Source organism: Castor canadensis, chromosome 18, assembly GCF_047511655.1.
Source record: "Castor canadensis chromosome 18, mCasCan1.hap1v2, whole genome shotgun sequence".
NCBI classification, from domain to species: domain Eukaryota; kingdom Metazoa; phylum Chordata; class Mammalia; order Rodentia; family Castoridae; genus Castor; species Castor canadensis.
The window spans coordinates 38,274,796-38,301,142 of record NC_133403.1 but is presented as its reverse complement, the minus strand read 5'-3'; the positions used below and the strand labels follow the sequence as shown (position 1 = coordinate 38,301,142).

At 50.3% G+C, this 26,347-nt stretch overlaps 1 protein-coding gene across 6 annotated transcripts in view; it reads right to left on the bottom strand.

Annotated features, from left to right (window-relative positions):
- The window catches only part of Hectd4 (HECT domain E3 ubiquitin protein ligase 4), a 158,279-nt gene that overhangs the window by 7,050 nt on the left and 124,882 nt on the right, over positions 1-26,347 (bottom strand). For 5 of the 6 annotated variants that reach the window (XM_074061225.1, XM_074061223.1, XM_074061226.1 and 2 more), the window contains exons 54-70: positions 24,757-24,893; positions 21,157-21,317; positions 18,942-19,123; positions 17,439-17,644; positions 17,062-17,192; positions 16,589-16,794; positions 14,178-14,357; positions 12,155-13,458; positions 11,119-11,326; positions 8,802-9,025; positions 8,560-8,711; positions 6,498-6,604; positions 5,902-6,025; positions 3,817-4,007; positions 2,622-2,768; positions 1,999-2,118; positions 999-1,154 (exon numbers count right to left, since the gene is read on the bottom strand). In XM_074061225.1, the coding sequence (XP_073917326.1) occupies positions 999-1,154; positions 1,999-2,118; positions 2,622-2,768; positions 3,817-4,007; positions 5,902-6,025; positions 6,498-6,604; positions 8,560-8,711; positions 8,802-9,025; positions 11,119-11,326; positions 12,155-13,458; positions 14,178-14,357; positions 16,589-16,794; positions 17,062-17,192; positions 17,439-17,644; positions 18,942-19,123; positions 21,157-21,317; positions 24,757-24,893 (3,936 nt within the window). The remainder of the gene's footprint in view (positions 1-998; positions 1,155-1,998; positions 2,119-2,621; positions 2,769-3,816; positions 4,008-5,901; positions 6,026-6,497; positions 6,605-8,559; positions 8,712-8,801; positions 9,026-11,118; positions 11,327-12,154; positions 13,459-14,177; positions 14,358-16,588; positions 16,795-17,061; positions 17,193-17,438; positions 17,645-18,941; positions 19,124-21,156; positions 21,318-24,756; positions 24,894-26,347) is intronic. The other variant, XM_074061224.1, reaches the window with a different exon arrangement.

Sequence of the window (26,347 nt, the reverse complement as noted above, 5' to 3'; positions counted from 1 at the left end):
TATCCCCGGGCTATGCTGAGAGCAGGGTCATCTGTGCTTGGCTCAGCACTGCCTCCGCCATCTTCCAGAGCCTGCATTTTCTCAGTGAACCTGGCAGATGCACCAGGGCAGGGAGAGGACACCAGCAACCCCCACCCCTGGCCACTTTTTGACCTCGGCTTTCTGGCAAAGCTGCTCCTGTCACCGTGTCTCCTCTGGATGCTGAGTTACCTGGCTGGAGCGCTAGTCAGGAAGCTCTGAGCACACTGTGCAGGTGCCTGGCTTTCTGGAAAGGCAGGTGGCTCCCAAGCCCCAAAGCCCTCAAAGCCAGGCCTGGCTCTAAACCCTGCTGACCCTGGAAAAACCTCGGAGCCTTTGGTTTCCCCACTCCCTATCAGTGCGATGGGGCGATGCTGGCCTTGGCACCCAAGGGTTTGAGGTGTGGCACCCACGCCTGGCACGTTCTGAGAGCTTGCTCAGTGACCCAGTGCTCACTGAAGAGGGGTCTGCCCACAGGGTGCCACGCTCCCTGCCCGTGAGGCTGCTGTAGCAACAGTGTCTCTGGAGCCGAACAGAAGGAAGTGAGGATGGAGCGGGGTTCTCCCACTCATACCAGGAGTCAGGTCCTGAGCGTCTGAGGGTCAAGGGCCAAACACAGCTGGAAGGGTCAGAAGGGCCACCTGCTAAGCTGCCTTTCCTCACCCCATTGTGACTGTGTGCCCTGCATCCTGTCCCGTGGGGCACAGAAGCTTTTGGCTCAACCAGCTCTTTAGCCTGGGCTCTGGCTGGGAAAGAAGGCTGCTAACCTTCGCAATGGGCCACCAACAAGTAGAGCGTTGCTGGCTTCAGTTCCCATGTCCTCTGTGGGGCCAGGGGCAAGTGGGTGGAGGCTGGCCACTGTGGGCAGCCCTGGCTTCTGCAGTGTACAGTGATGAGGGCAGATTGCTAATGAATCACTTTAAAACCTGCCCCACCCAAGGCAGTGGCTGGTGACAGCATCCCCTGGAGGGGCCACTTACTGGTGCCGTGGACCTCCTCCCCGGTGAAGCGGATGTTAAAGGCATAGGTGGGGTCACCGCCGCTGGCCAGCTTGACACAGAGCTGAGAAGACGGCACAGAGGCCAGCTGCCTGGCAGCCTGGCAGAAGTAGGAGTTCTCAGAGGTTCGGATTTCTCCTGGGGAGAGAAAAGGGACAGATTGCAATCTCTGGTGGCCATTCTGTCCTTCCACCCAGGACAGACCCACCTGGGAGGCTTAGCCCACTTCTCTGCTTTCCCTCTCCTCTCAGAACAGCTTAAAACTTCTCAGCCAGTTGGGTGCTGGTAGCTCCCACCTGTAATCCCAGCTACTAAGGAGGCAGAGATCAGGAGGATTGTGGTTCAAGGCCAGCCTGGGCAAATAGTTCTTGAGACCCTATTTCGAAAAAAACCCATCACCAAAAAAGGGCTGGTGGAGTGGCTCAAGTGGTAAGAGCACCTGCCTAGCAAGCATGAGACCCTGAATTCAAACCCCAGTGCCACCAAAACAAAACAAACCTCCATAAAACAAAACAAAAAAATCCCTGTCAGCCAGAGCACAAGTGGTAGAACTGCCTGGAGCTGCTTCTGATTGCCTCCTCAAGGTCCTCTCTGGCCTTCCTTCCTGGCTCCTCCCTCGAGTCCTGCATCTCTGTCTCCACAGGCTGCATCCCAACTCCGGGCTCCCCAGCAGCCACCTTCCTTGTCCTTGACCCCAGAACCAGAAGCTTGGTGGACATGTGTCTGGTCAGCATGGTTGCCTATGCCTCTCCAGGCCAGGTGTCGGTGAGGGAACAGACAGGCGGGCCTCCAGGGAGGGCACGGCCCCTCTGCTGTCCCCTTCCTCCCGCTGCCTACAGGGCCTGAGACCACTCCAGAGCTGGAAGCCACACACGGAGACCCCAGGGCACAAGGACGGAGGCAGCAGGAGGCCGCAGGATGTATAAGGCTGGAAGGATCCCTTCTGGAAGCTTCGTCTGCGCCGGCTCGCAGGCAACCCTACCTCCCACAATCTCCAGCGGGTCCAAGGTGATCTCAGGTGCTGCGTGGTCAGCTGTCCTCTGCACAGTGACATTCAGAACCCGATTCATCACCATCACCTTCGTGTCATAAAAGATCAGCCCTGAAGAGAGGAGTGTGGGAGAGAGGCAGGGGTGGGCGGCTTCCACTCCTTCCAAGTCACCCTGGGCACGGTGGAGCCCTTGCCACCCCCTTGGAGTCTTCTGAAGTCTGGTGCCAGGTGGGCCTGGCTTTGTGCAGGGCACTGTGCTACACCTGTCCAGACGCTAAGTGGGCGTCAACTCCCACTCACAGAGGAAACACGGTGAGTGAAAGGTGTAAATAAAAACAACACTCATTTTTGACTGAACAAAAAAGACAAAAGGTGGGTGCATCTGATGAGTGTCAGCAGAAGAGACCGGAAGGACAGGCACTCATCTGTTGATACGGCACCAAGCTTTAACTCTGTACATTTCTACATACTTTGAAAACACTGTTTCCTTTTTTCAAAGTACACTACTTTTGTAATTAAGTAGTTGCCCTGGGGGTCCTGCTAGTCTAAGGGTGGGTGGCTGAAGCCCCCACCAGGCCTGGTCACTCTGCTGTGGGTTGTGGCCCAGCACTGACCTTTGGCCTCCTTCAGCAAGGCAGCGATGCTGTGGGTGTACACGGGCGTCTGCCGCAGCTCCACCAGGGGCAGGAAGAAAGTCTCCAGTGTGGTGTTAAGTGACTGCAGAAGGGCAAAACGCAGGCGCAGACTCTCGATAGGCACGCCTGCAGGACAGGGTGGTCAGGTGGGGTGGCAGCTGAGGCAAGTTAGAGGCCCCACCCTGGGGGGCTAGTTAGAGTGGGATCAGGGGCTCCCAGCAGTGGATACTAGTCCTGGGACGCCCAAGACGCTGTGCCGAGCTGACGACAAGCAGGTGAAGGCCACGACCCTGGGAATCCAAGGCCCTGGCCTTCCCTTGGGCCAGATGAGGGCACCTATTGTGCAGTGTTATTATTGTTACTTTTTGTGGTGCTGGGGATGGAACCCAGGGCTTTGTACATGCTAAGCAAATGCTCTACCAATGAACTCCACTCCCAGCCCTGTATTATTTTTTAACTTTTCTTTCTGAAGTAATTATAGACTATGGGACGTTGCAAGAATAGTGGGAAGTCCTGGGAACTTGTCACCCAGGGATGACATCTATCAAAGCCAGAAGTTGTACCACCAGTACACTGCCTTTCAACTATTCATCGTCACAGCCATGGTGACCTTGCCCACCGGGAAAGACTGGTATCAGGGACAACTCCTTGTCCATCTTTCTTCCTGGGTGTTGATGAGGCAGGGGCCCCAAAACTGGAGCCAGGCGAGGCAACAGCTGGTGGCACACTGCACGTAGTCACTTGCAGTGGGCTCTGCCCAGCTGACTCGGTGGATGTAGGGTTTTATTATTGGCGTGCATTCCCAACTTTCATAAAATCGTGCTGCCCCAGCACAATGCGACAGCTGCAGGGTGGCAGGTGTCTGACCCTCTCACTGCCCACAGCAGCCTGGCCTCTGTGGACAGCTCTGGACAGGGCCTGGCAGGGTGGTGGTCATCACTGTCTAGCCCTGTGTTTCTGTACCCGAGGCTTGTTTGTGTTGTAATAAGCAGAAAAAAGGCCCGAGATTAGTGAAGTTGCAGCCTCGGTTCCTTGTCTCTACGCAATGGGTATGTAGTAAGGGTTCACAAGATTTCTGCAATGGAGGCTAAATGGCACAGAGCCCATGAAATGCCCTGGTCAGGGGCACGCCCTCACTGGGTAGTGGGGAGGGGGAGCTCCAGGGGCCACATACTCGAGAGACAGGCCACCCGGGGGTCAGTGGCGTCTGCAGCATCCAGGTACACCTCGTGGGGATGGAGCCGCGCTGGTGTGATGGCCAGGTGGCGGCACAGCCGGTTGATGTACTGCACAAGTGCCACATCCATCTCCAGGGTCCACTTCCTGGAGGCCTTCTGTGCATGTCGGACATCAATGCAGGCGCACCTGGGCAGGGAAGGGGGACCAGGTGGGACACTCTCACTCAGAGTGCTGCTGGACCCCCGTGAAGAGGCCCAGCCCTGGAGCATGCTGGCCAGATGGCCTTGGTGCGTGGGGGGTGTGCACGAAGCGGCCTTCTGGAAAGTCTAGCAACACCCATGCGCTGCCCTGGTGTTAGGGGAAGGAGGGCTGTGGGGTCATCAGGTGAAATCGAGGCCACACCCCCTTTCTGAGCCTTGGTGTGTTTACAGTAGCAGAAGTGCACGGCTGCTGGTGGCTAGGACAAGGCCACCCCTGCCCAGCAGCCCCAGTCCAGCAGTCACCGCAGGGCTGGCGGTCAGGCAGGCACAGTGCACCGCCTGCTGGGGCTGAGTTATCACAGCCCCGTCAGCTGCAACCCGGACGTCTGTCACTGGGGGAGTTACTGAACAAGTTCACCACGTGGAGCAGCTGTGGTGAAGGAAAGCCATCAGAACACTGATGATGTGGAAAATGAAAAAGCTGTGCTCAGAGCAGGGTGTCTGGTCCGACCCTGCTCCAGTGGGCTGAAGATATCTACTCCAGAAAAACGTCAGCAAAGATGTTTTACTGTGAGCATCGTCCAGCCATGATCTCTGCCCACAGGCCCATGGGACACTGTGTCCATGCCTGCACATGTGCATGTCCTTCTTCCACACACATCACACTAGTAACCAAGGAAGGCAGGCTGGCCTATTAGCAGGGGCAGGTGCCTGGAGGAGTTACAAGTCCCAGAGCCCCTGGCTCCTCCAGTAGGCACTCGGCATACTGGCCACACTGCTGTAGGAGGGGCTGTCTCAGGCGACAGGAGGGGCAGTGTCACTACCAGCCACCTCAGTCCCACCCACAGGGCCTCAGAGAGAGAGGAGGCCTTCTCTTGGAAAGTCCCTGCCCAGGTGCCTTTCTGCCAACAGGCACCGGAACCTGCAAAATGAGAGCTGGCTCAGTGACACTGCACTGGTTGTGGATTACAGTTTCTGGGTTTATGGACTTTGTTTAGAACACTGCCTAAAAAATCGGTTTGGGGGTGGGCTGACACGGCAGCTGCCCCAGCTCTCCTCAGATAGCTGGTGGTGAGCAGGGAAGACTCTGCCAGTGCAGAGCTACAGCTACGCTGGGCCAGCCCTTCTATGAGGAATGAGGAGCGTTCATTCACTTCAGAGCCGTTTGCAGACCGCTTTGTTCTTTCCCACTGGCAATTTCTAATCTAAAACAGGTAATTTTATCTTCCCACAAAATCCCCAAAGTCAGCACTCTTGCTGAGTTCTAAAAAAGTCCATGATGCAAAGACCCACCTGGGGATTGACTCTGAGCCTTCAATGTTGATGCAATTCCTCAATTCTGAAAACCTGTGTTTATGAATGCCTAAGTCGGAGCAGGTCCTCCTTCTTTGGAATGTCTTGCTGGGCACAGACTAAGTGGCTTTGTAAGAGAGGGCCAGAGGACAGGGGCCTCCTCTGGACTGCAAGCATGTTGCCTGCTTGTAGTCACATGGAGACAGGAAAGAGAGGTCAGATTTGTCTGGCCCTGGAGACCTGGTGAGCAGGGCCTGGCTGGGCCCAGGCCCTAGCTAGAGAGTGAGCTATGGAGACTGGGAGTAAAGTTAGGAGCTGGAGGAAGATTCCTTTTTTTTTTTTCCGGTACTGGGGTTTGAACTCAGGGCCTACACCTTAAGTTGCTTGACCGGCCTTGTTTTGTTTTTTTTTTTCTTTTTTTTGTGATGGGTGTTTTTGAGATAGCGTCTCCTGAACTCTTTGCCTGGGCTGGCAGCATTCATTATAAGCCAAGCAGGGGACAGCCCAGCTCCCCTGGATGCATTTGCTTGGAGATCATCCAGTTCCTGAGAACTGGATGTCACCTGGGCTGAGGGACAGCCTCTTACCTCTCAAAGTGAAGGTCATAGCCACAGGATAAAATCGCCCTCCAGACGCTCCGGATGTCTTGCTTGGCTCGGTCAATGACGAATTTGTGGAACCCTTCCAAAGTCAGGTACTTCTCCTCGGGAACTGATGAAGGAAGAGTGCATGGCATCAGGAGTTCAGCTGGCTTCTCCCTCCTCCCCGTAATCTCCTGTGCCTCCAGGGTCACAGTGCTGTTTCCCAACACCCTTTTTTCTGTAAGTGTCGGCAGCACTCAGCTGACAAAGCAATTCTCATGACAGCCCTGCTCCCAAGCCCCAGGCCCAGCTCCACCCTGCTTCTTGGTCACTACCATCTACTCTTCATGATTTTGACCTCCTCAGGTTGATGGCCACTGAAGATGGCAGCCTGGCATTCCTGGTATTGGCCAGTGATATGTCCCAGTCTGGAAATGCTGCCCTGCCCAAACTAAGAGCCAAGTGAACTGGGGCATGGAGAGTGGGGCCGCCCCAGGGGAGACCAGTCAGTCTGGCCACTGCCAAGAGGCTGTACCAGCGTGGGCTCCGCCTCCCAGACAGAAGCAGGCATGGCCTGTGCCATACCAAAGCTGCTTGGTTACCTTCTTGCTTTTTGGTAGGTGACTTTTCTGGGTCCTTTTCATCTGGTTTGCTCTTTTCAGGGGATTTGACCTTCACAGTTGGCTTCTTCTCACTTAAGGCAGTCCTGCTGTGGATCCAAGCACTGTGATCAGAATTCTGCAGGCCCATACCTCTTCCCAACAGGAAACACAGAACCTTACATAGTTCTCACCCACCCAGCTTGAGCTCATGGGTTACATAGGCCTGGATGTGAGATCGACTGCATTGAATCCAGGAAAGTACACTGAACAAACTGCAAAGGCAAATGAATGTTTTGAGATGGGAAAATCGCCAGGCCTGGTGGTGCAGGCCTGTAATTCCAGCACTGTGGCAGGAGAATCTCGAGTTAAGGCCAGCCTCTGTTATAGCAAAATAAAACTCCAAACAACAAACAAAAGATATGAAAAATCTTGAAGACTTTTTTTTTTTGTAGTTCTGAAGTTTGAACTCAGGCCTTCCACTTGCTGGGCAGGCCCCGGCCCTCTTTTGCTTTATTTATTTTTAAGATAGGATCTCAAGTTTTTGTGCAGTTAAGCCAAGGACCATGATCCTTGTACCTAAAGCCCCCTGCATAACTGGGATCACAAATGTGCCCCACCACGCCCAGCTTGTTGGTTAAGATGGGGTCTTGCTAATTTTTTGCCTGGCGTTGATCTCAAACTATAATCCTCCTGATCTCCATGTCCCAAGTAGCTGGGATCACATACCCACTTGGAGACACTTAAAACACTTTTTCTACGTATTGTAGAGTCCAGTAAACTAGCCACTAGGCAGCTGTAGTTACTTAATGGCTAAGTTAGTTAAAATGGACAAAAATCACCAGTTCAGGCCACATGGCCATGTTTCAAGTGCGTCAGAGACTGTGGTAGGGTGGCAGTCCCACACAGCATAAAATCGGCACAGAGGGCCGTCACCACAGGAAGTTTTGCTGGATGGTGAAGCTTAAAAGTGCCATTTCTACAGTGAGTTAATGAAAAGACACTGTAGTGCTCTGGCCTTTTACATAGCTCCTCCTGTCACTCCTGCAGAGCAATATTTCGCTATTATAGTTCCAACTGTGGGGACTTGAGAGTCATAAACCTGTATCTGAAGAAAATTTGCACACGGAATATTAAATAGGTGCCAATAAGAAAAAGATGGGGTGTCTGTCTGTCAAGTGTGAGGCCCTGAGTTCTAACCCCAGGGCTGTCGAAAAAAAAGGGGAGGAGGGTGCCAGGCTTTTTTTTTTTTTTTTTGTGGTGCTGGGGATGGGGATGGGACCAGGGCCTTGCCATGCTAGGTAAGCAGTGCTCTGCGACTGAGCTGCACCCCAACCATGATCTGGAATGATCTTCAAGGTCAGTGTTCCATAAGAAGAGCAGGTGCAGACACATGTACAGAGGTACAGATGTGCTGTGTATTCAGCCAGTGCTGGAAGCTTCCCAAACTGGGGAGCGGAATTTCAAGGTAAGGATGGAGGGGAAGAGGAGTGGCTTTTCCACTCATGTGCTGAATTTTCTGTCTCTAAGGAAAGAATACACATGTATAAATAAAGGGTATATACTTAAGCATTGAAAGTAGCTGCAATGTGTGGGATAATTTAGTTTTCTTGTGTGCTGGGGATGGAACCCAGGGTGCTCACATGCTGAGTGTAAGGTCTGTTGCTAGTTTACACCCTCAGCCAAATTAATTTTCCCTACATGCACGTACACGTTTTCCAGCCTTTCTGTGGTAAGGATGCACCATGTGTACAGCTGAAAGAAGTATGTTTTAAAAAGCAATTCCACACATTTGGGATCTTTTCTTAACATGGGTTGGTCTGCTCTCTAGCCCACCGGGTCCAGGCTTCGCCACACTTGTGGGTGACATGCAATGCTGACTGACTTGCAGTTAGTTGCACAGGCAGGTGACTGAAGGGACTGTGGCAGCACAGAAGAGAAAGCCAGGATGCCTGGCTGCCCCGGGGGTGTCGCAGTGGTGTCGCAGTCTCTCAGGCTCCTGCCCAGAGGCCACCCTGCACGTGCCTGCTAGCTGGCCCCATTGTCCCGCCCTTGGGGTGCGCACCTGACACTGTTGAGCACGGCTTTGTCCTTAGCAGGTGGTTTGGTGATGGGCCGCTTGGTGCTCACCACCTTCATGGGGTGTTGCTCCTTCCCAGTTTTGCTGTACTTGCTCTTGTCAAACTTGGGCTTTGGCACACCATATTTCCTCAGGATCTGCAGAGCACAGAATCGGGGAGGAGGTTCTCAGGAGCACCTCGAAGGGCACCCAAGGCCCAGCACAGGCACAATGGGTGGGATGGCTACCTGTGTGAGTTGGTCCTCCAGCACCTTCTTGGGAGGCCGGACATTGGTGAAGAAGAGGTGGAGGAGGTTGCCTGGGGTCTGGGAGTTGATCTGCTCTTTGCTGAGATATATGTCAGAGACCCTGATGGGCTTTGCTGGTGTCAGGCTCAGGGTCTGCTCTGAATGGGCACAGCTCTTGAATATTTCCGTCAGGACCTCTCTGGCTCCAGGTACCAGCTTCTCACCTGTTACAGAATGGGGAAAGTAAAACAGTTCTGCCATGAACTGTCAGGATACGCCCTGCAAGCATTTTAGTTATTTTCCAGAAACCATTCCTTTTTGCAAGTGGATGATGGACATTTAATGGAGGTGAAGAGTCAAACATCAGACTTTGCTTCCTCTTCCTTGGCCCTTACTGACACATCCATTGCCTTGCAGTAAGGAGCAGCCCTGTAGGTCGAGCATGAGAGGGCAGTTGCTGTTCTCTGGGCCTGTCCCCTCTGCTGCCTGCTTGGCCAGGGCAGGTCTCAGGTAGGCTGGGGTCTGCTTACTACAGCAGTTTAGCCTGTCTTAGCTTAAATAGCACAAATGGGAGGGAAAACCCAAACAAGCAAGGAGTCCACAGGCAGTGCGCGTACACCGATGCTGCATTGCTGGAAAGCATGGTTCAAGCTGGCCAGATGACGGGTAGAGAAAAAAGGCTTCTAAGATACCAGAAAACTCCACATGCACTTTTTTGGCCCCCAGAGAAGTGCCTCTAGAAGGCACTTGGGCTTCCCTGGGCAACAGAGATATTTGCTGCTTGTGCACTCCTGCTGTTATAGCTGCTGCTTGTGCACTCCTGCTGTTGCAGCTGCTGCTGTCTCCTCCTGCCCTCACCCCCACCCTGACACCTCATGTGTAGGCTCCAGCCTAACCAGATGGGAACTAAGAGAATGCTCAGACTCACAAGTGCTAAGGCTGGGGAGGTGGTGATTATGTCAGAAGCAGCCTTGGCCTTTCTGTAAATAAACCGTACACTGCTCATCTGCCAAATGGGCCTCTGAGAGCAGAGGGACGAAATACATGCCCGCAAGGAGATAGGGCTGGAGGGGGCAAGCAAGGCAAACTCTTGGGTGCAGAGTTTAAGGAAACAACAAAAAAAAAACATACAAAGTATTAATGGTGCTGTTCGGGCACTGGAGCCTAACATGGAAGGAATAAATCAGTAATATTGATTCTGATCTTATAGTCAGCATGTATTTTTTTTTTTTTTTGAGATGGCATCTTTCTATGTTGCCTAGGCTGCAAACTCCTGGGTTCAAGTGAAGCTTCCACCTCAGTCTTTTGAGTATCTGGGACTACAGATGTGCACCATTGTGCCTGGCTGCATTCATTTTGACTTTTCAAAATATTGCACTTAAAAAAAATATATCTATAAATATCTCTCTCTGTATATATATAAATATATATATTTGTGATTAAATAGATTAATTATTTGTGATATTAGAGACTAAACCCAGGGCACATGATCTACCACTGAGAGACACATCCAGCCTGCCAAAGCATTGTTCACCTGAGTGACGGGACTTTTCGGAGCCCATTACATTTTGCACCCATGATCTCACTTACCTCCCCCATCGTTCTGTGAGGAAGTATTTTTAAATTTTATGACTGAGGATGACAATTTGAAACAACAAAACCTTTACTCAATATTTCATTTTTCACAAGAAAAATCTAAAACAACCCTATTATGAAATTTCAAGAATATTAAAAATTTAGAGAAAGGGATTTAGAGAAGGACAAGCAAAACAAGATGATGACACCAGAGCCTGCTAGCCACAAGCACTGGGTAAGCAGTGACATGGGTGCTGTAATGCACTCTTGTATCATACAAAAGAAGTGGACAAGCCAGACAGCGCCCACCCACAAAGGGCTCCTCAGGACCCAGGGTTCACATGGGCAGTGGGTCTTTGTGAGAAGCAATTTTGAAGGCTGAGAAGTGAGTGAGTTGTCCTCAAGCTTGTGGCCAAACTCTTACCAGCAGTCTTGGAGCCTGAATCAGGGAAGCAGACCAAACAAAAAGCCAGACAGCTGAAGAAAAGCCCACTGGGACTGGAGCAGGCAGGCTCTTTAGCTGGAACCTGGGCCCAGCACCCTGCCGGTGGGGGGAGGTACTTGCTCCACATTGGCCACCATTAGCCAGCACTGAACTCCTGTCCCACTCCCTACCTGAGTCACTCCCAAGCTCATCTCCCAGGGGTGGCTTCCAAGCCCTCTTCGATGCAAGGTGTTCACAACGGGGGAAACCCTAAACTGCTCCCAGTAAGGGTCTACAAATGAAAAGCCCACAGCACACCTTTAATGGACTTGTCATTAAAGTAGTCCTCCAGCCCGGGGCTCCCTTGCGTGTCGAACAGACTCTGATTCACCACGGAGACAGTCAAAATCTCCTCTGTGGACATCTCCATCAGCTCGTCCTCGCCATCCAAACTTGATAAGCCAATCAAATCATTATTATTAAACAAGCTTGCCCGAATTTTCTCAATTTTGGCTCGGGATCTTATCTGTGTGAACAAAAAAAAAAGGTCAAGATCGGGTGGAGTGATCAGCACTCAAAGAGCATGACCTCCTCCCTGCCACGTTTCCCTGGAGGCCTCTTCTTTCCTGTGGACTCAGGTGAGCTGGCCTTCCTGGGAGATTCTCCCACATGCTACAGTGGTGACTTTTAGGGGACCCTCCATTGTTAACCCCTGGCTTCACTACGATGCCCAGGGAGTTAAAGCCCAGAGGGGCCTGGGAAGGCCCCAGGAAGGAGGCCCTTTTGGGAGAGAGGGACGACTGCAAGTTCTTGACTGGTGCTTGCTGTAGCCCACACGGGGAAGATGGCTCTTCCTTGTGTTAGGTGCTGGGCTGAGCACAGGCTCCACCTCAGAGCTCCACCAGGCCCTGGTGTTTACTATGAGTCTAACTCCTGCTCTGCAGGGGTGCAGGAAGTCATTCAGTGCAGGATTTCTAGACAAGGTGGCACAAGAAACGTGTGGCGTCTTGAAGTGGAGTATGGCTTGGTGCATACATTATCTGCAACCCCATGTGGCCAGGAGCAGAGTATGTCTATCTACATCGCTCAGTACAGACCACTCCTTCTAATGACAGTGCTGAAAATGCCCCAGGGCCTCTCAAAAAAAACATAGCCAGGGCCCACTGTGGCCAAGCAGCTCCCTGAGCCCCTCTGTCAGCCCCACTCTCAGCAATGAATTGCATTTGCCTCATGACACCAGATGGGTGTCGCTCTTACAGATGTGACTCAGGAAAATCAGTGCTTGGAGAGCAGCCTGGAGCCCCTTGGGGCTCCCACATTCTCTAGTGACTAACCCTGCAGAAATAACCATTACCTCCACGACCGCAAAGCCTTTGATGGGGCGCACCACGAGGGGCTGGGTATCCAGGGAGGTGACTGTGTACATGGCACCCACATCCGACACCGAGGCTGTCTCTGCGTTGTCCAGGGGCTCCCCCAGGCTGCCCAGGCTGCCCAGGCTGCCAGTGCTGCATAGGGAAATGTCCAGGCTCTCCTGACTGGACACCACTTGAGGCTCCAGTACGCCAGGAGGGACAGGCAGCTCGAGGCCTAGAGGCAGTGGGTCCACTGAGAGGTCACTGACGGTCTGTGAGACTCCTTGAGAACTGCAGACTGAGGCCTGGCTAGTGGAGGCGGAGGCGCTGATGCTCATGGCGGGGGCCAGGCTACTGGATGTGCTCCCTTCCAAGCTGTCTGCACTGGGGAAGCCGAGCGACTTCTCTGGCTCCACTTTGCTGTCGCCACCCTCGGCCTTGTCTTTTGGCTTCTTGGGGTCTTCTTCCTGCAGTGGAATGTAGATTTCGTCTTTGAAGACCCCTCCATGGGCATTGCAGGCCTTTCGGATAGCACCTCTGACAATGGCCTCGTCCAGGTGGGTGGGGATGCCGGAGATGACCAGCAGGCGGCTGTGGGCAGTGGGGCCCACTAGGGCCTGGCAGGCATCAGCAATGGCGTCACTTGTCACGCCCAGGCCCTGCGGGTCCTTCCTGGTGAGGTGGCGGAGGATGATGAGCAGGGTGAGGGCACGGTGGAACCACAGCATGTCCTCAGGCTTGCCACCCCCAATACTGAGCACAGCAGTGTCAGAGTCCCCGGTGCGGGAAGACTGGCGCTTCCCAGAGGAGGACTTCTCCCGCTTCATCTTCACCTTCTTCCTCTTGGATAGGAGGCTAGGGCTCTGCGGGGTCTGTCCTGGGGAGGACGAGGAGGAGGAGGACGAGTCACTGAGGTTTGGGGTGGTGGTTGAGGTCACCCCACTGGCAGTGACACTCATGTTAGTGGGTAGGGTCACTTCGGCAACTGCCAAGCACCCTTCCATGAGTGCGTGGAAATACGTGGAGAACCTGCCGTGCTCACCGGAAGCCACAGCCCCAGAGCCCCCACAGGTGCTGCCAGAGACCCAGCCCTGTGTCTCCTCATCATACAGCTTGTGCAGCTCTGATTGCAAGGCCATCAGCATGGCCAGGCAGGGGTTCAGCTGGAGGGCGATGGAGGAGGACAGGCCGGCCGGGTGCTTCTGCTGTTCCAGGGCGTGTACTGTGCGCAGGAGCTCGGCCAGGAGGTGGAAGACCAGCTCCTTCACGCAGGCAGCCATGTCTGTGGTCCACAAGAAGTTTCCTGAGACAGACAGAAAATAACAGCAGCAATTAGTTACGCAGTGCTGATTATCTGCTAGGCTGTTTCTCAGTGCTTTAGTGATGCAAGCTTGTAACAGCCCCGTGAGCAGGTCCTCATCCATCTTACAGAGGAAGAAACAGACTCTGTGCAGCAGGATGGCCAGAGGGCATTGGTGCCTGGCTGTAAACTGCGCTGTGAGTCCTGACACTGTGTACACGAAGGCCGTCCTTAGGCTAGGCTTACTCAGTGGCAGAGCACTTGTTTGACTGGTATGCGGGTTGCCCTAGGTTCCAGCCCCAGCACTGCAAAAAACAAATTAAAAGGCTTACTTTGGGTTGGTATATTTATTATCTTTTGGGGGAGGAGGGAGACTGGGTTTTAAACTCAGGGCTTTGCTTTACCACTTGAGCCACACCTCCAGTCCACTTTGCACTAGTGATTTTGGAGATGGGGTCTCAGGTGTATGCCTGTACTGTTGAGCCCATCCACTTGAATCTTGGGTAAAGATCTCTATGCAGGGTCCTCCAGGGCCAGCAACTGGGGTGATGCGCAGGCCTCTGATTAGGTCCAGCACATACCAGTGAGGGGCCTGAGCTCCTGCTTGCCTAGGCGCAAGGTCGTTTGAGAATTCGGTCTGGAAATGTGCCTTCACAGAGGCCAAGGCTGTCCTGTCCCCAGGGCCAGGCCCGCGCATGCTTCCACAGGAAGGTGTGCCTCACCTAGCAGCTCCACCACGTGCAAGAGGACTGACGTGGGGATGGCGTCAGGCTCATCTTCCGACTTCCCCTCGCCATCCTCCGATTTCCAGGACAGCAGTTGCTCTGCGAAGGCCATAGCCAGCGGGAACTCCAGAGGCAGAGAATGTAACACCAACACGGCTCCCGGAGGTGGAGACACTCCTACAAGGGCCCAGTAGGAAAGTGTGTGAATCAAATAAGCCTTCGTAAAGGACCCACCAGGTGTGTGTGGAGAATCAGGGCCTAATCTGCTGGAGGTGGGAGGAAATGTGAGTACTGACAGTCTAGACAGAGTGGCCTATGGATGCAGGAGGGGATGGAAGCCAGCCCCTGAGTGCATCTCTGGTGTGGCAACAGGACATAGGGCAGCAATGGGAGCGCCAAGGTGGATAAACATCCCTCAGTGAGACACCAAGTGGTGGGATCAGTGTCATACTGTATGCCTATAATCCTAGCACTGGGAAGCTGAGGCAGGAGATTGCAAGTTTGAGGCTAGCCTAGGCTACATACAAAATAAATGAAAGAAGATACTAACTGGTCTTATGACCCAGAATGGACATTAAGTCATTGCTAAAGAAATAATTAGTCATTTTATTCGGCTGAAATCCCATTAAACCCACACAGTGCACCAGCAGGTAGTAGCATGTAAGATTCAGGCACTGTCAGGACCTTGGAGTCTCACACTCTCACTCTCTTATTTTGTTTTGTTTTGTAGTGCTGGGGATTGAACCTAGGGCTCTACCACTCATCTACACCCTGACCTTGAGTTTTGATTCCCTCATTACCTTCTGTTGCTGCCTACAGCGAGAAGAAAATAGTCTGGAGATCTACCCCCTCACATTCTGCACTGCACCTCACCAGCACTGGTCAGACATAAGCCGGAGTATCAGGAGCTCTGGAGAAGCTGGGGAGCCACGTTGCCTGCTCTTGGGGAGAGCACCACTATGCAGTGGTGGCTGTGAGGGCAGTTAAGGCTAAGATCTGCTTTTATTTTTTGGTGCTAGGGATGGAACTCAGGACCTGGCACATGCTGTGCACATACTCTACCACTGAGCTATACCAGCCTGATCCTGGGTTTTTTTTTTGGTGGTACTGAGGCTTGCACTCAGGGCACCAGCCCTTTTTCAAGTTGGATTGTTTTGAGATAGGATCTCATGAAGTGTTTGCCTGGGCTGGCTTCAAACTGAGATCCTTTTGAGTAGCTAGAATTATAGAAGTGAGCCACCGGCGCCCAGCCAGATTCTTTTTTTTTTTTTTTTTTTTAAGGCTTTACTTCTGGACCAGATCCTGTTTTTAATGTAAACTTAAGGAACAGCTAGTGTAGGTGCAGACTATGAAGGAGACTCAAATGAGAAGAGCTGGTGAAGTTGTTTAGCAATACCCAGTCACAGGAAATGTCCTGTACCCCAGTCCCGAAAGATGCACAGCCCAAAGACTAGGGCCGTGAGAAGCTAAGGCCCACCTTTCTGGCTAAGAGTTCAAATGCAGTTTATAACTGCCTCAGGAAAATGCTTATTGCACATTTCTTGTCAAACATGCCAAGAAGCTGGGCGCCTGTGGTTCATGCCTGTTACCCTAGCTACTTGGGAGGCTGAGATGGGGAGAATTGCTGTTCCAGGCCAGCTCAGGCCAAAAAAAAAAAAAAAAAAATGGTTTGTGAGAACCCATCTCAATGGAAAAAGCTGGGCATGGCGTTGGGGGCCTGTTAGTCCAGCCATGGCACAGCAGCATCGAGCAGGAGGATCGAGGTCCGGGTTGGCCTGGACAAAAAGCCAGACTCCATCTCCAAAACGACCAGAGAAGAAAGGGTAGGGACATGGCTCAAGCTGTAGTGCACCTGCCTAGCAAGGGTGAAACCTTAATACTGCCCTTCCCCCAAAAAACCATGTCAAAGAAGAGCAGTGGAAACCTGGGACAAGGCTTTCATTCCTTTCTGCCAGCCCCAGTCCACAAAGAGGACAGGCATCGACAGCCTTGGGGATAGAGAGGTGGAGACCTTGTGGAAATCCCAAGCCCTGGAGGCTTCACCAAGGATGCCCAGGAGATGAGAGCAATCAGGCTGCCATCTGGGGTATGGGGAGCAGGGTTCCCTGTGGCCAGTGCTCAGGAACACAGTCTAAATGAGAACTAGAGGAGGAACAGGGGGAGCACTATAACCTGTAGTGGCTGTTAAGGGTAACAACGCTCTGTTCAGATGGCTCTAAACAGTACACATCCCATCACAAGCTTGGGAGGGAGGAGAAGTCCCCACTGCAGCTCTGCCAGCCTGTAGTTTACTGGCTCACAAGTACACAGCTGCAAGCAGTGCCGGCCTTCTCACCAAGACCAATCCGGACATAGCAAGTGCAACTTCCCTCATTTTTGTGCGATGTATAAGCCCAAGGCAGACTCACCCAGTTTGATGTGGACCCTGTCTGTGGAGAGGACCACAGAAGGGTACTGGTCGGCGGTGGGTGGAGGTGCGAGCCCAGTGTTGGCTGGGGATGCGTCCCGTGGGTAACAGGCGGCCTCGATGAGGTTAAGCTGGCCGGTTCTCTTCACTTTGTGGCCGAGCCCATACACGAGCACACGTGCCCATGGCGCCTTGTACAGAGAGGAGCTGAGAGGGAGGAGGTCATAAGACAGACTCCAGCGAAGCACCCCAAAAAGAGAACTAGATGTAAGACGTCTTTATGAACAATGTCATGCTTTATAAAGGCTAGCTCCCTAACGTGGAACTATGGGAAGAGCTGTAAATTATCTTTAACAATAGTACGCATTCAAGAATAAAGACCACTTGAGAGATGATTTTCTGCCAGTGTCGCGGGCACCAATTGGTTTAGCTTTTCTCTACCCAGCACCACCTCCTTGAGGAAGGGCAACTTACTCTTTGCGGAATCCAGACTGACTCTCTTTGCAAGACACCACAACGAAAGCTGCTCCGGGGAAGTTAACAGCCACGTTGACTTTGGACTCCGAAATGGGGAACTCTTCGGAGGGGAACTGCTCTGGTGCTGTCTGCAAAGAGACGTTTAATAAGGAAAGCCGTGGGCTAAACCCAAGTGGGAAGGCAACAGGAGTCAGCCACAGCATATAACAGAGTAAAAAGGACAAAAAGCCCTCTGGGAAGATGAAATGACAAAGCAGAAGAGCTTCTAAGAAAAGACAATCAAAGGGGATGGTGGCTTGGGGGAGAAAAGAGAGCGCTTTTCAGGAAGCCAGTAAGACTTCCAATTACAAATAGCGAGAACTTTGGATCTCCACCTGCAGGAAGGAGCAGATCTGCTTTGTCAGCTCCAGCAGGCTCTCCTCGCCCTGGTGCAGGGTGCGGGTGATGGCCACGTTGAGCCACTCTCTCACTGTCTGGGAGCTGCCCTGGTAGAAGAGGTCAGTGGCGGAGCAGTTCTGTGAGTGGATGCAATGCTGCAGAGACTGTGCCAGGAGGATAGAGCTGGAACTGATGGTGCCATCTGTGGACAGGAAAGAAAATGGACATTTATGGGAGCTGAAGCAGTTGGTACCTGTGAGAGCCCAGTAAGAGCCAACCAGTAACTTTCCAGCTAGGCTGGGCCGGACAGGCAGGTGTGGGTATTGTGTCCTGGGTCAGAGACATCACCAGTGAGATCCTCAGGCAGTGGGGGGTAGGATTCAGGAGGTTGGTGGTCTGGAAACTTCTTTCTTTTTAGTAGCAAAACTGTTGCCTAGAAGCAAGTCTCTTACACAGATCAAAACTCCAGAGTCTGAGCTATTCAGCTGGCTTCAGAGTGGGTTTATGAAGCAAGGTACTCAGTTATCACAGGTATTTGGGAGCCTCCCAGTTCCTGGGGTGGCTGCTGGATGCTGGGGCTCCAATGGGTCACTGGGAAGGTAGAAGTGGCCACATGGCACTGCCTGGGATCTCCTGTGGGGAGCCAGAAGGCAGCTGCCCGGGTTGCCACTGGGCCGAGTACTGTCTGCAGCTGGCTTGGGAAGGTGCTCCTCCCTTAGCTACTGCTCCTACCTTAGCTGCCACGAGGCCAAGGGGAACTGGTTGGAAGCTGAGGTGTCAGAGAAAGACAGAGGGACTCCTCAGTCTTGGATGGACTGAGGGCAGTCTCCTCACTAGCATTCCCCAGGGGCACAGAGAGCCTTTGCTCCTTGTAGACACCCGAGCTGGCCACTAGAGAAGCTCCACCTCAAGTCCTGGGCAATCCAGCAGGTGTGCTTTGCAGGCTCTGATCCAGAACATGGGTGTGGCTTTCCAGAGCTCGGCAGAATGTCTGTGGCAGGGGTACAGTGACTATGTCTCCTAAGTACTATTCCTGAACCCCAGTTACTTTGAGAAGCTCACTGAATATTTGACAGACCACTATATGACTAAAGTGAGCAGGGCACTTTCATTTTTCTGTTTTTGTTTTGTATACTTCCATTTTATTTTTTTTAGGGGGGTGGATTGGGACTGGGTTTGAACTCAGAGCTTTTTGCAAAGTAGGAGCTCTACTTTGAACCACACCTGCAGTCCACTTTGCTCTGGTTATTTTGGACATGGGGTCTCATGAACTATTATCCTGGCCTGGCCTTGAACCAAGATGCTCTTAATCTCAGCTCCTGAGAAGCCAGGATTACAGACGTCAGTCACTGGTGCTTGGCTCCACTTCCATTTTTCAAAGAGCAAAAGCAGAGCCAAGACAGACTCAGTTCTTCACTGGTGACTGCCCCTTAGACCATTCCACAACAGTGGGCACAGTGGACATGTCCCATGTGATTTGGCTCAGTCTCAGGGCTCACCTGGAAGGGGAGGAGCAAGGAGTTGATTGGACAGGAGCTGCAGGTGCTCCAGCGTGATGTCCCGGATGGCGGGGATGTGGAAGAGGCGGGTGAACAGGTGAGGCAGTTTGGGGGCGAAGATGCTGAGCAGAGCCATGCGGCAGTACAGCCGGGCCAGCGAGGCCTCGCACCGCAGCAGCTCTCTGCAAGGGAAGAAGCAGGGAGATGTTGGCCCCCGCATCTCTAGGCGGAAGGACCCCACCTCAGGCTTCTCATCTGACTCCACCCTCTGGGTTCCAAGTGAACCACTTGCATTTTAAACAAAGCCACATTAGTTAAGCTTGATTTTTCCCAACTCAAAATACACTATGAAAAAAAGAAATACTAATCTCTGTCCACACAAAAACTCGTACGCATCTACAGCAGTGTTAACTTGGTGGTATGCTCACACATGGAATGTCACTGAGCAAGAGAAAGGGATGAAGCACCAGTGAGGGGTTGGCAGGACCTTCTGGAAGGTGTGTCGGGGGACTGCTTAGGGAGTTCTGCAGGAGGAGAGCCCTGGGCGGGAATGAGCCTGGTGTGTGAGACCAGGAATGCCAGCGTGGCTCAGGAGGGCCAGACAGCTCGGAGGCTTGAGGGGGCTCATGAGCCACATTAAGGGTGACATCTGATCCAAAGGAAGCAGGAAGCCATGGGAAAGTTTGGCTCAGAGGAGTGAGATCCTCTTTGCAGGTGGGCATTATGGATTGGCTGTTGAGAGAAGAGAGGGCTGAGGCCTAAGCTGGTGTGGTGAGGCTCGAAAAGTGGGGACCAGCTTGCTGAGGGCAAGGAAAAAGGATGGCTCATGCTGCCCTTTCCAGGTACTCAAACTTAGAGGAGGAGGGGTGGGGAGAGGCAGAGCCTCACGGGAAATCCTGACTCTACTGCACGTGCTGCACTCAGGTGCCTGTGAGACCTTCCCTGGGCTGCACAAATTTGGGTTGACCTCTGAGCTCGGTTCTGTCAGCATGCTACCAGATGTCGCCTATCTGAGAACAACCCTGCCTGGGAGGAGTGGAAGGAGAAATATTCCCGAGGAAAGCCACAGCTGCCAGGTGTCTGGAGCATGGCATGCCTCCTGCAGAGTCCTGTAGGCAGTGCCTGGGGAGCTATCCCCAAACATGCAGGCTCTGATAAGACATGGTGCTATGCAGTCACAAAATGAACCCCTCGGTGAAGTCCATTCTTCACACCTGAACTGCTGCTTGGCCCCTGACCACCTGTGCGGACAATAGTGAGGACTCCTGCTGAGGAAACACCTGACATACTGCTGTGTGGCACACCAGGCTTTCTGCCCTGTGTCTTGCTTAGGTGTCACCAATACTGTGGATTTGACTACAGACGAACTTAAGACCACCTCATGGGCAATGACTACCCAAGTGCAGGTGGCAAGGAAGTCACTGGACAGTCATACCTGGAGTTGCAGGGAGAGATCAAAGCTGTAGACATACTCAATTTGGTTCCAAATTGACACCCTAATGAGGAAATGTTTATTTATTGTTGTTTGTTTCTGAGATGGGGTCTTACTATATTGCTCAGGTCAGCCTTGAACTCATAGGCTTAAGTAATCCTCCAGCCTCAGCCTCCCAAGTGCTGGGATGACAGGCGAGTGCCACCATGCTATTTTCCTAATGAGACGTTGTGATGACTTATGAATGGATAGCATGAATGACAGTTATACAAGCTTTTATTAGGGAACTCCATTTATTATTATACTTCCCTCTGAATTATTTTAAGAATTTTTAATATCAAAAGGATAGTTCACAGGGGAATGGGTAACAGTGCATGGCAGGGAACTTCACTCATCTTCAGGTTTTAGTCCATACAGGGAAGGCCTATGCCCCAGCACATCTACCCCTTCCAGAACCCTGCACAGTGCCAAGCACACAGAAAGCTCAGGGAGCCCCTGGTTAGCTAGAGAGAAATGGCTTGGCTGCTCCAGGTGCCAGGACATCCTCCTGACTGGCTGTCTCATCTTTGTCTGTCTTCATAACTGCTTCCACACTCCTCTAGTTGCCCACTCCCACTGCAGCAGAGCACATGTGGCACAGGCCTTTTCTCCTCAACTCCTGCAATCATGCCCAGCTGCCTTCTCTTCCTCTGAGTCTCAGCTTTGAAGGAAAAACCTTCTTGTCAAAACCTTCTTGTCACAGCAGGTTTCTGTGACCCACTAGAAAGAAGGGCTCAGTTTTACCTGTGAATTTGAAGGTTGGTATTATCTAGTGTGACCAGGCCATTGGTGGCAGTCCTTCGGTAGCCTGCTGGAGGCCTTTCCAACATATCAATAGGGTACCAGTATCGCACCAGGACACCTTCACTCCGGAGGTACGTTTCTACCTGTACCAGTTCATTCACCTGGGGAAAAGAAAATGTCTACTTGTTTTTCTGAGCACCAACTTTGCTTTCCAAGTTTACACACTTACACACACACACACACACAGACACACCTGGCTTTTAGACGTTGTGCTTATAATTTGCATCCACTTGCTATTAGGTTTTTTTTTTGTTTTTTTTTTTTGATCCTAAGGATAAAACCTAGGCCTCACACACATGCTAGACATGTGCTCTGCCACTGAGAAACATCCCAGCTCTATTTTAAAAATACTCATTGTGCTGGCACAGGTAGCTCAAATCTGTAATCCTAGCTACTCAAGAGGCAGAGATCAGGAGGATTACAGTTTTAGGCCAGACTGGGAAAGTAGTTTTCAAGACCCTAGCTAAAAAAACCCATCACAACAAAGGGCTGGTGAGTGGCTCAAGGTGTAGGCCCTGAGTTCAAACCCCAGTACCACAGAAAAAAAAAATTTTTTAAATACACATTACAACATTATACTGTATGTTTGCTGGGTGTGGTGGCACATGCATGTTTTCCTAACCTTAGGAGGCTGAGGCAGGAGGATTGCAAGCCTGAGGCCAGTCTGGGCTACACAGAGACCCTGTCTCATAAAACCAAGAGCCGGGGATGTACAGCTCAGTGGCAGAACAGTCTAGCGTGTGTGACATCCTGGGTTCAATCCCTAGTACTACAAATAAATAAAAATAAATCATGGTAAAACAAAACCAAAATAAACTGTAGCTGGGCTTTGGGCATGGCTCAAGTGGTTGAGTGCCTGTGTAGCAAACATGAGGCCCCAAGTTCAAGTTCAAACCCTAGTACTGTCAAAATATTATACGTATATAAGCATATAAAGCACACATATATAAACAAAAATTTGAAATAAATTGGGTGTGTGTGGTGCTGGAAATCAAACCCACAGCTTTTTACATGCTAGGAAGGCACTGTACCACTGAGCTATCCCCCTTCCCATTTAATGAATCATTAATTATAAATGAACACATGATAGGAAGCTAAAAGCCAGTTACAGAAATTCGGCTGGCCACGGTAGTGCAGGCATGTAATCCTAGCTCCCGGGAGGTGGAGGTGGGAAGACAGAGAGCTTGGAGGCCACCCTGGGCCTCAAATTGATAAAAATCAAGCAAACAAAAAATTCAATCAAAACAGAATAAAACTCAAACCAATCAAAATGTAGATGTGTATCTCTGTATATATATGTGTATATGTATGTGCGTATATATCTATATGCATACATATATGAACACACACACACACATATGTATGTATTTCCAGAGTCAGACTATAGCAATAAATGCTAGTTTCATGCCACCAATTAAGTCTAAAAGTTCAAAGACATCTGATGTAGACTGAGTGTTAGTTTTCCATACCAGGTGGAAAAATTTAATTGCAAAATAAATAAGACTTTTAATGTAATGATAAGTTAGCAATTTAAACAGAATAGTGCTATCTTTCAGTGATATTTCAACACATACGGTTGCCAGGTAAAATTTATGTTCATTGTTTATATGTTAATGATCTTTCTTTCTTTCTTATTAGCATACATTAATAGTGAGGGGTTTCACTGTGATAATTCCATAAACAGGAACAGTGTGCTTTGAACACGTCTTCACCTCTTCTGTTACATTTCCTTAATCTTCCCTCTGGCCTCCCCTATATTAATAACTTTTTAAAAGCAGGGAAGTTGTCCAAAAGCTTTATTTTATTGCCACAAAAATAAAAGCCAAGCATTCTAGATTCACACGAGTATAATTTTTACTTAGTAATTATTAAAACAAAGAGAGTCAAATTGAGAAATAATAAAAAGGGCTGGAGGAGTGGCTCAAGCAGAAGAGCACCTGCCTAGCAATCATGAGGCCCTGAGTTCAAACCCAGTGCTGCCACAAGAAAAGAGAAAAAAAAAATTGAGAAATAACAAAATGATTAGCAAAACTTCTGTTTCAATTTTACTTTCAGAGTTTACATTGCTGAAAATACGGTCAGTAATTCTTTTTTTCTTTTATTATTTACTTTTAAGTAATTATTTTCTGAGAATTGAAATTAGAAGCTTAGAAATTAGTACCAGAGCCAGGGATGGAATTTTCCATTTGAAAGTTCACTTCAGCAAACCACCGGTCAATAGCTTCTCTAAAAATGTAATGATTTAAATTAAGTTCTGGAACAAGGGAACCAGCTGAAGATGTAAATCTCCAAAAGGTTAATCTCAAAAGATTAATAGTTCTCTCTCTCTCATACACACACACACACACACACACACACACACACACACACACACACACACACACACACACACACACACACACACACACACAAACAAAACAAAACAAAAACCAAGAACTAATTGCACCTAAGATCTGCACCCCTGGACAATGCTGCTTCCTTGTCTGAGAATGGAAGCTGGACTGGGGCATGATTTCGTCAGTTTCTCTAGCATGGAAAACAGCTCACATCCAGGACTGCTCCTGCAGCTTTAGAATCAAGTAGTCCTGGCTTTTAGACAGCAGCCTGTTCCCCTTTTCACTCTCTTGCACTGCTAGGGATTAAACTCAGGACCCTGTGCTTTCTAAACCGGTACTCTACACTTGAGCCACACCCCCAGCTCTGTATTTTGTTGGTCTTTTGCCTGAGCTGGCCTTGAAATCTTGATCCTCCTGCCTCTGCCTCCTGAGAAGCTGAGATTATAGCTGTGAGCCACCCCCCCCCCCCAGCCACAGCAGCCTATTTCCAAGAACAAGTTTTGGCGTTGCCTGTCTCACCCCTCTGCTCCTCCTCCTCCAAATCCTTATGAGCCCCAGGAAACAGCTTTATAGAGTGGAGATGACTACTGATGAAGTTTAATACACTTAGTGGACAGAGGGAGAAACTAAGGTTGAGAGAATCAATGAGATACGTGATCAAAATAACAAAGCTCTTTTTTTCTTTTTTGATAGTACCTGGATCAAACCCAGGACCTTATGAATGACAGGCAAGTGTTCTACTTCTAAGTGACAGCCCCAGTCCAAGTTCTTTCTTTGATTCATGTCTGTATAACAACCCTGACAATGACAGATCATTCGCCAAGGACAATAGAGAATTCTCCCTCAGAATGTGGGGAGATGTCAGGTAGGGACAGCCTGGACATGGCTGACAGGACACACAGCAGAGGTGGTGTGGTCAGAAGGAGCTGAGAGTTGAGAGCTTACGATGTCTCGCGAAAAAATCTCAGGCAAGCCATGTGACGCAAAGCCACTTTTGCTTGGTTTCTTTGTCCCTAGTTTGAAAAGAAACCCAAGTGAGTAATTACTCATTTCCTCTGGAGCTAGGGGTTGAACCTAGGGCCTGGAGCACGCTAAATGCACACTCTACTTCTGAGCTCCTCCCCAGCCACATCATCTTTAAGGTCCTAGGAGTCTGAGTTTCAGTGAGCACAAGACTCCTCAGTCTGAATAGCTGTTCACTTACCGAATCTACATCTAGGACGACTCCATGAAGGCCGAAGGTTTTCAGCATCCCTCGGATGGCAAATTTTGGCAGAGCAGTTCCAACAGTACTGCCAGCTACGTTATTGGTGTCTGGAGAGCGTGTCACTACAGTGAGACCTGAGGAAGAACAAGGTTCTTCAGGAGGAAGTAGGGTATCACCTTGGGACCCTGTATTATAGGGTCTAAAATAGCTCTGCGGCATTTGACAATATACTCAGATTTTTGATAACCAGAAAGGAACACAGCTCAGCCTGGAAGGTAATACAACAAAATGTTGTGTAGAAACTTACAATTCATGAAATATAAGGGCTAGGGGTGTGGCTCAAGGGGTAGAGCACCTGCATGGTAAGCCCAAAGCCCAGAGTTCAAACCCAGTACTAAAAAAAAAAACAAAAAAAGACAAATATACACTTAAAGATGGACAAAGGGGCTGGTGGAGTGGCTCAAGCAGTAGAGTATCTGCCTTGCAAGCACAAAGCCCTGAGTTCAAACCACAGTACTAGAAAAAAAAGGGGCAAAGGATTTGAGTAAAAATTTCCTAAGAGAAATGAAAAGATGTTGAACACTAGTCATTAATCATGAGGGAAATGTATGTCAGAGCCACCGTGAGGCACTTCACACCCACTGGGATGGCTGAATCAAAGACAATGACAAGTGCTGAGAAGGACATGGAGCAACTGGAAGCCTCAGTCACTGATGATGGAATGTTACATGGTGCCACTGCTTTGCAAAATAGCTTGACACAGAAATTCTGCTCCTATGTAGATGCTCAGAAGAAATGAAAACATGCCCACACAAAGACTTGCAATTAATGCTTGGGTATTGTGAGTAACAGACAAAAGGTGGAATCAACTCGAATGTCAATCAGTGCGTGCAAGGACAAACAAAATGCAGCAGAGTCACACAGTGAAATATTATTTGGCCACAAAAAAGAATGGGGTATTTAATTTTTTTTTTTGGGGGGGGCACTACTGTGGATTGAACTCAAGGCTTCACACTTGCTAGGCAGGTGCTCTACCTTTGAACCACATCTCCTAGCCTCAATAATGGGAGTATTATTGGGCTGGTGGAATGGCTCAAGTGACAGAGCGCCTGCCTAGCAAGTACGATACTGAGTTCAAACCCCAGTATCACCAAAAAAAAAAAAAAAAAGAATGGAGTATTATTAATGTATATGCTACAACATGGAAGAACCTGGAAAAAAGAAGTCAGACAAAAAAGGCAACCTGTTAAATGATTCTATTTACAGGAAGTGTCCAGAACAGGTAAGTCCACAGAGATAGCAGAACAGCAGTTCCCTAATGCTGGGGGGAAGAGAAGCATGGGGTGTAACAAAGTACAAGATTTCTTTCATTTTTTTTTTTTTTTTGTGGTATTGGGATTTGAACTCAGGGATTAGTGCCTGTGAGCCAGGTGCTCTACTGCTTGAGCCATGCATGCCCTCAGCCCCAGAATTTCTTTAAGGGAATGAAAATGCTAAGGAATTAGAGGCAATGGTTTGATAATTGCGCAACTTTGCAAGTACACTAAAACTGCTGAGGTGTATACTTTCAAAAGGTGAATTTTTTGTT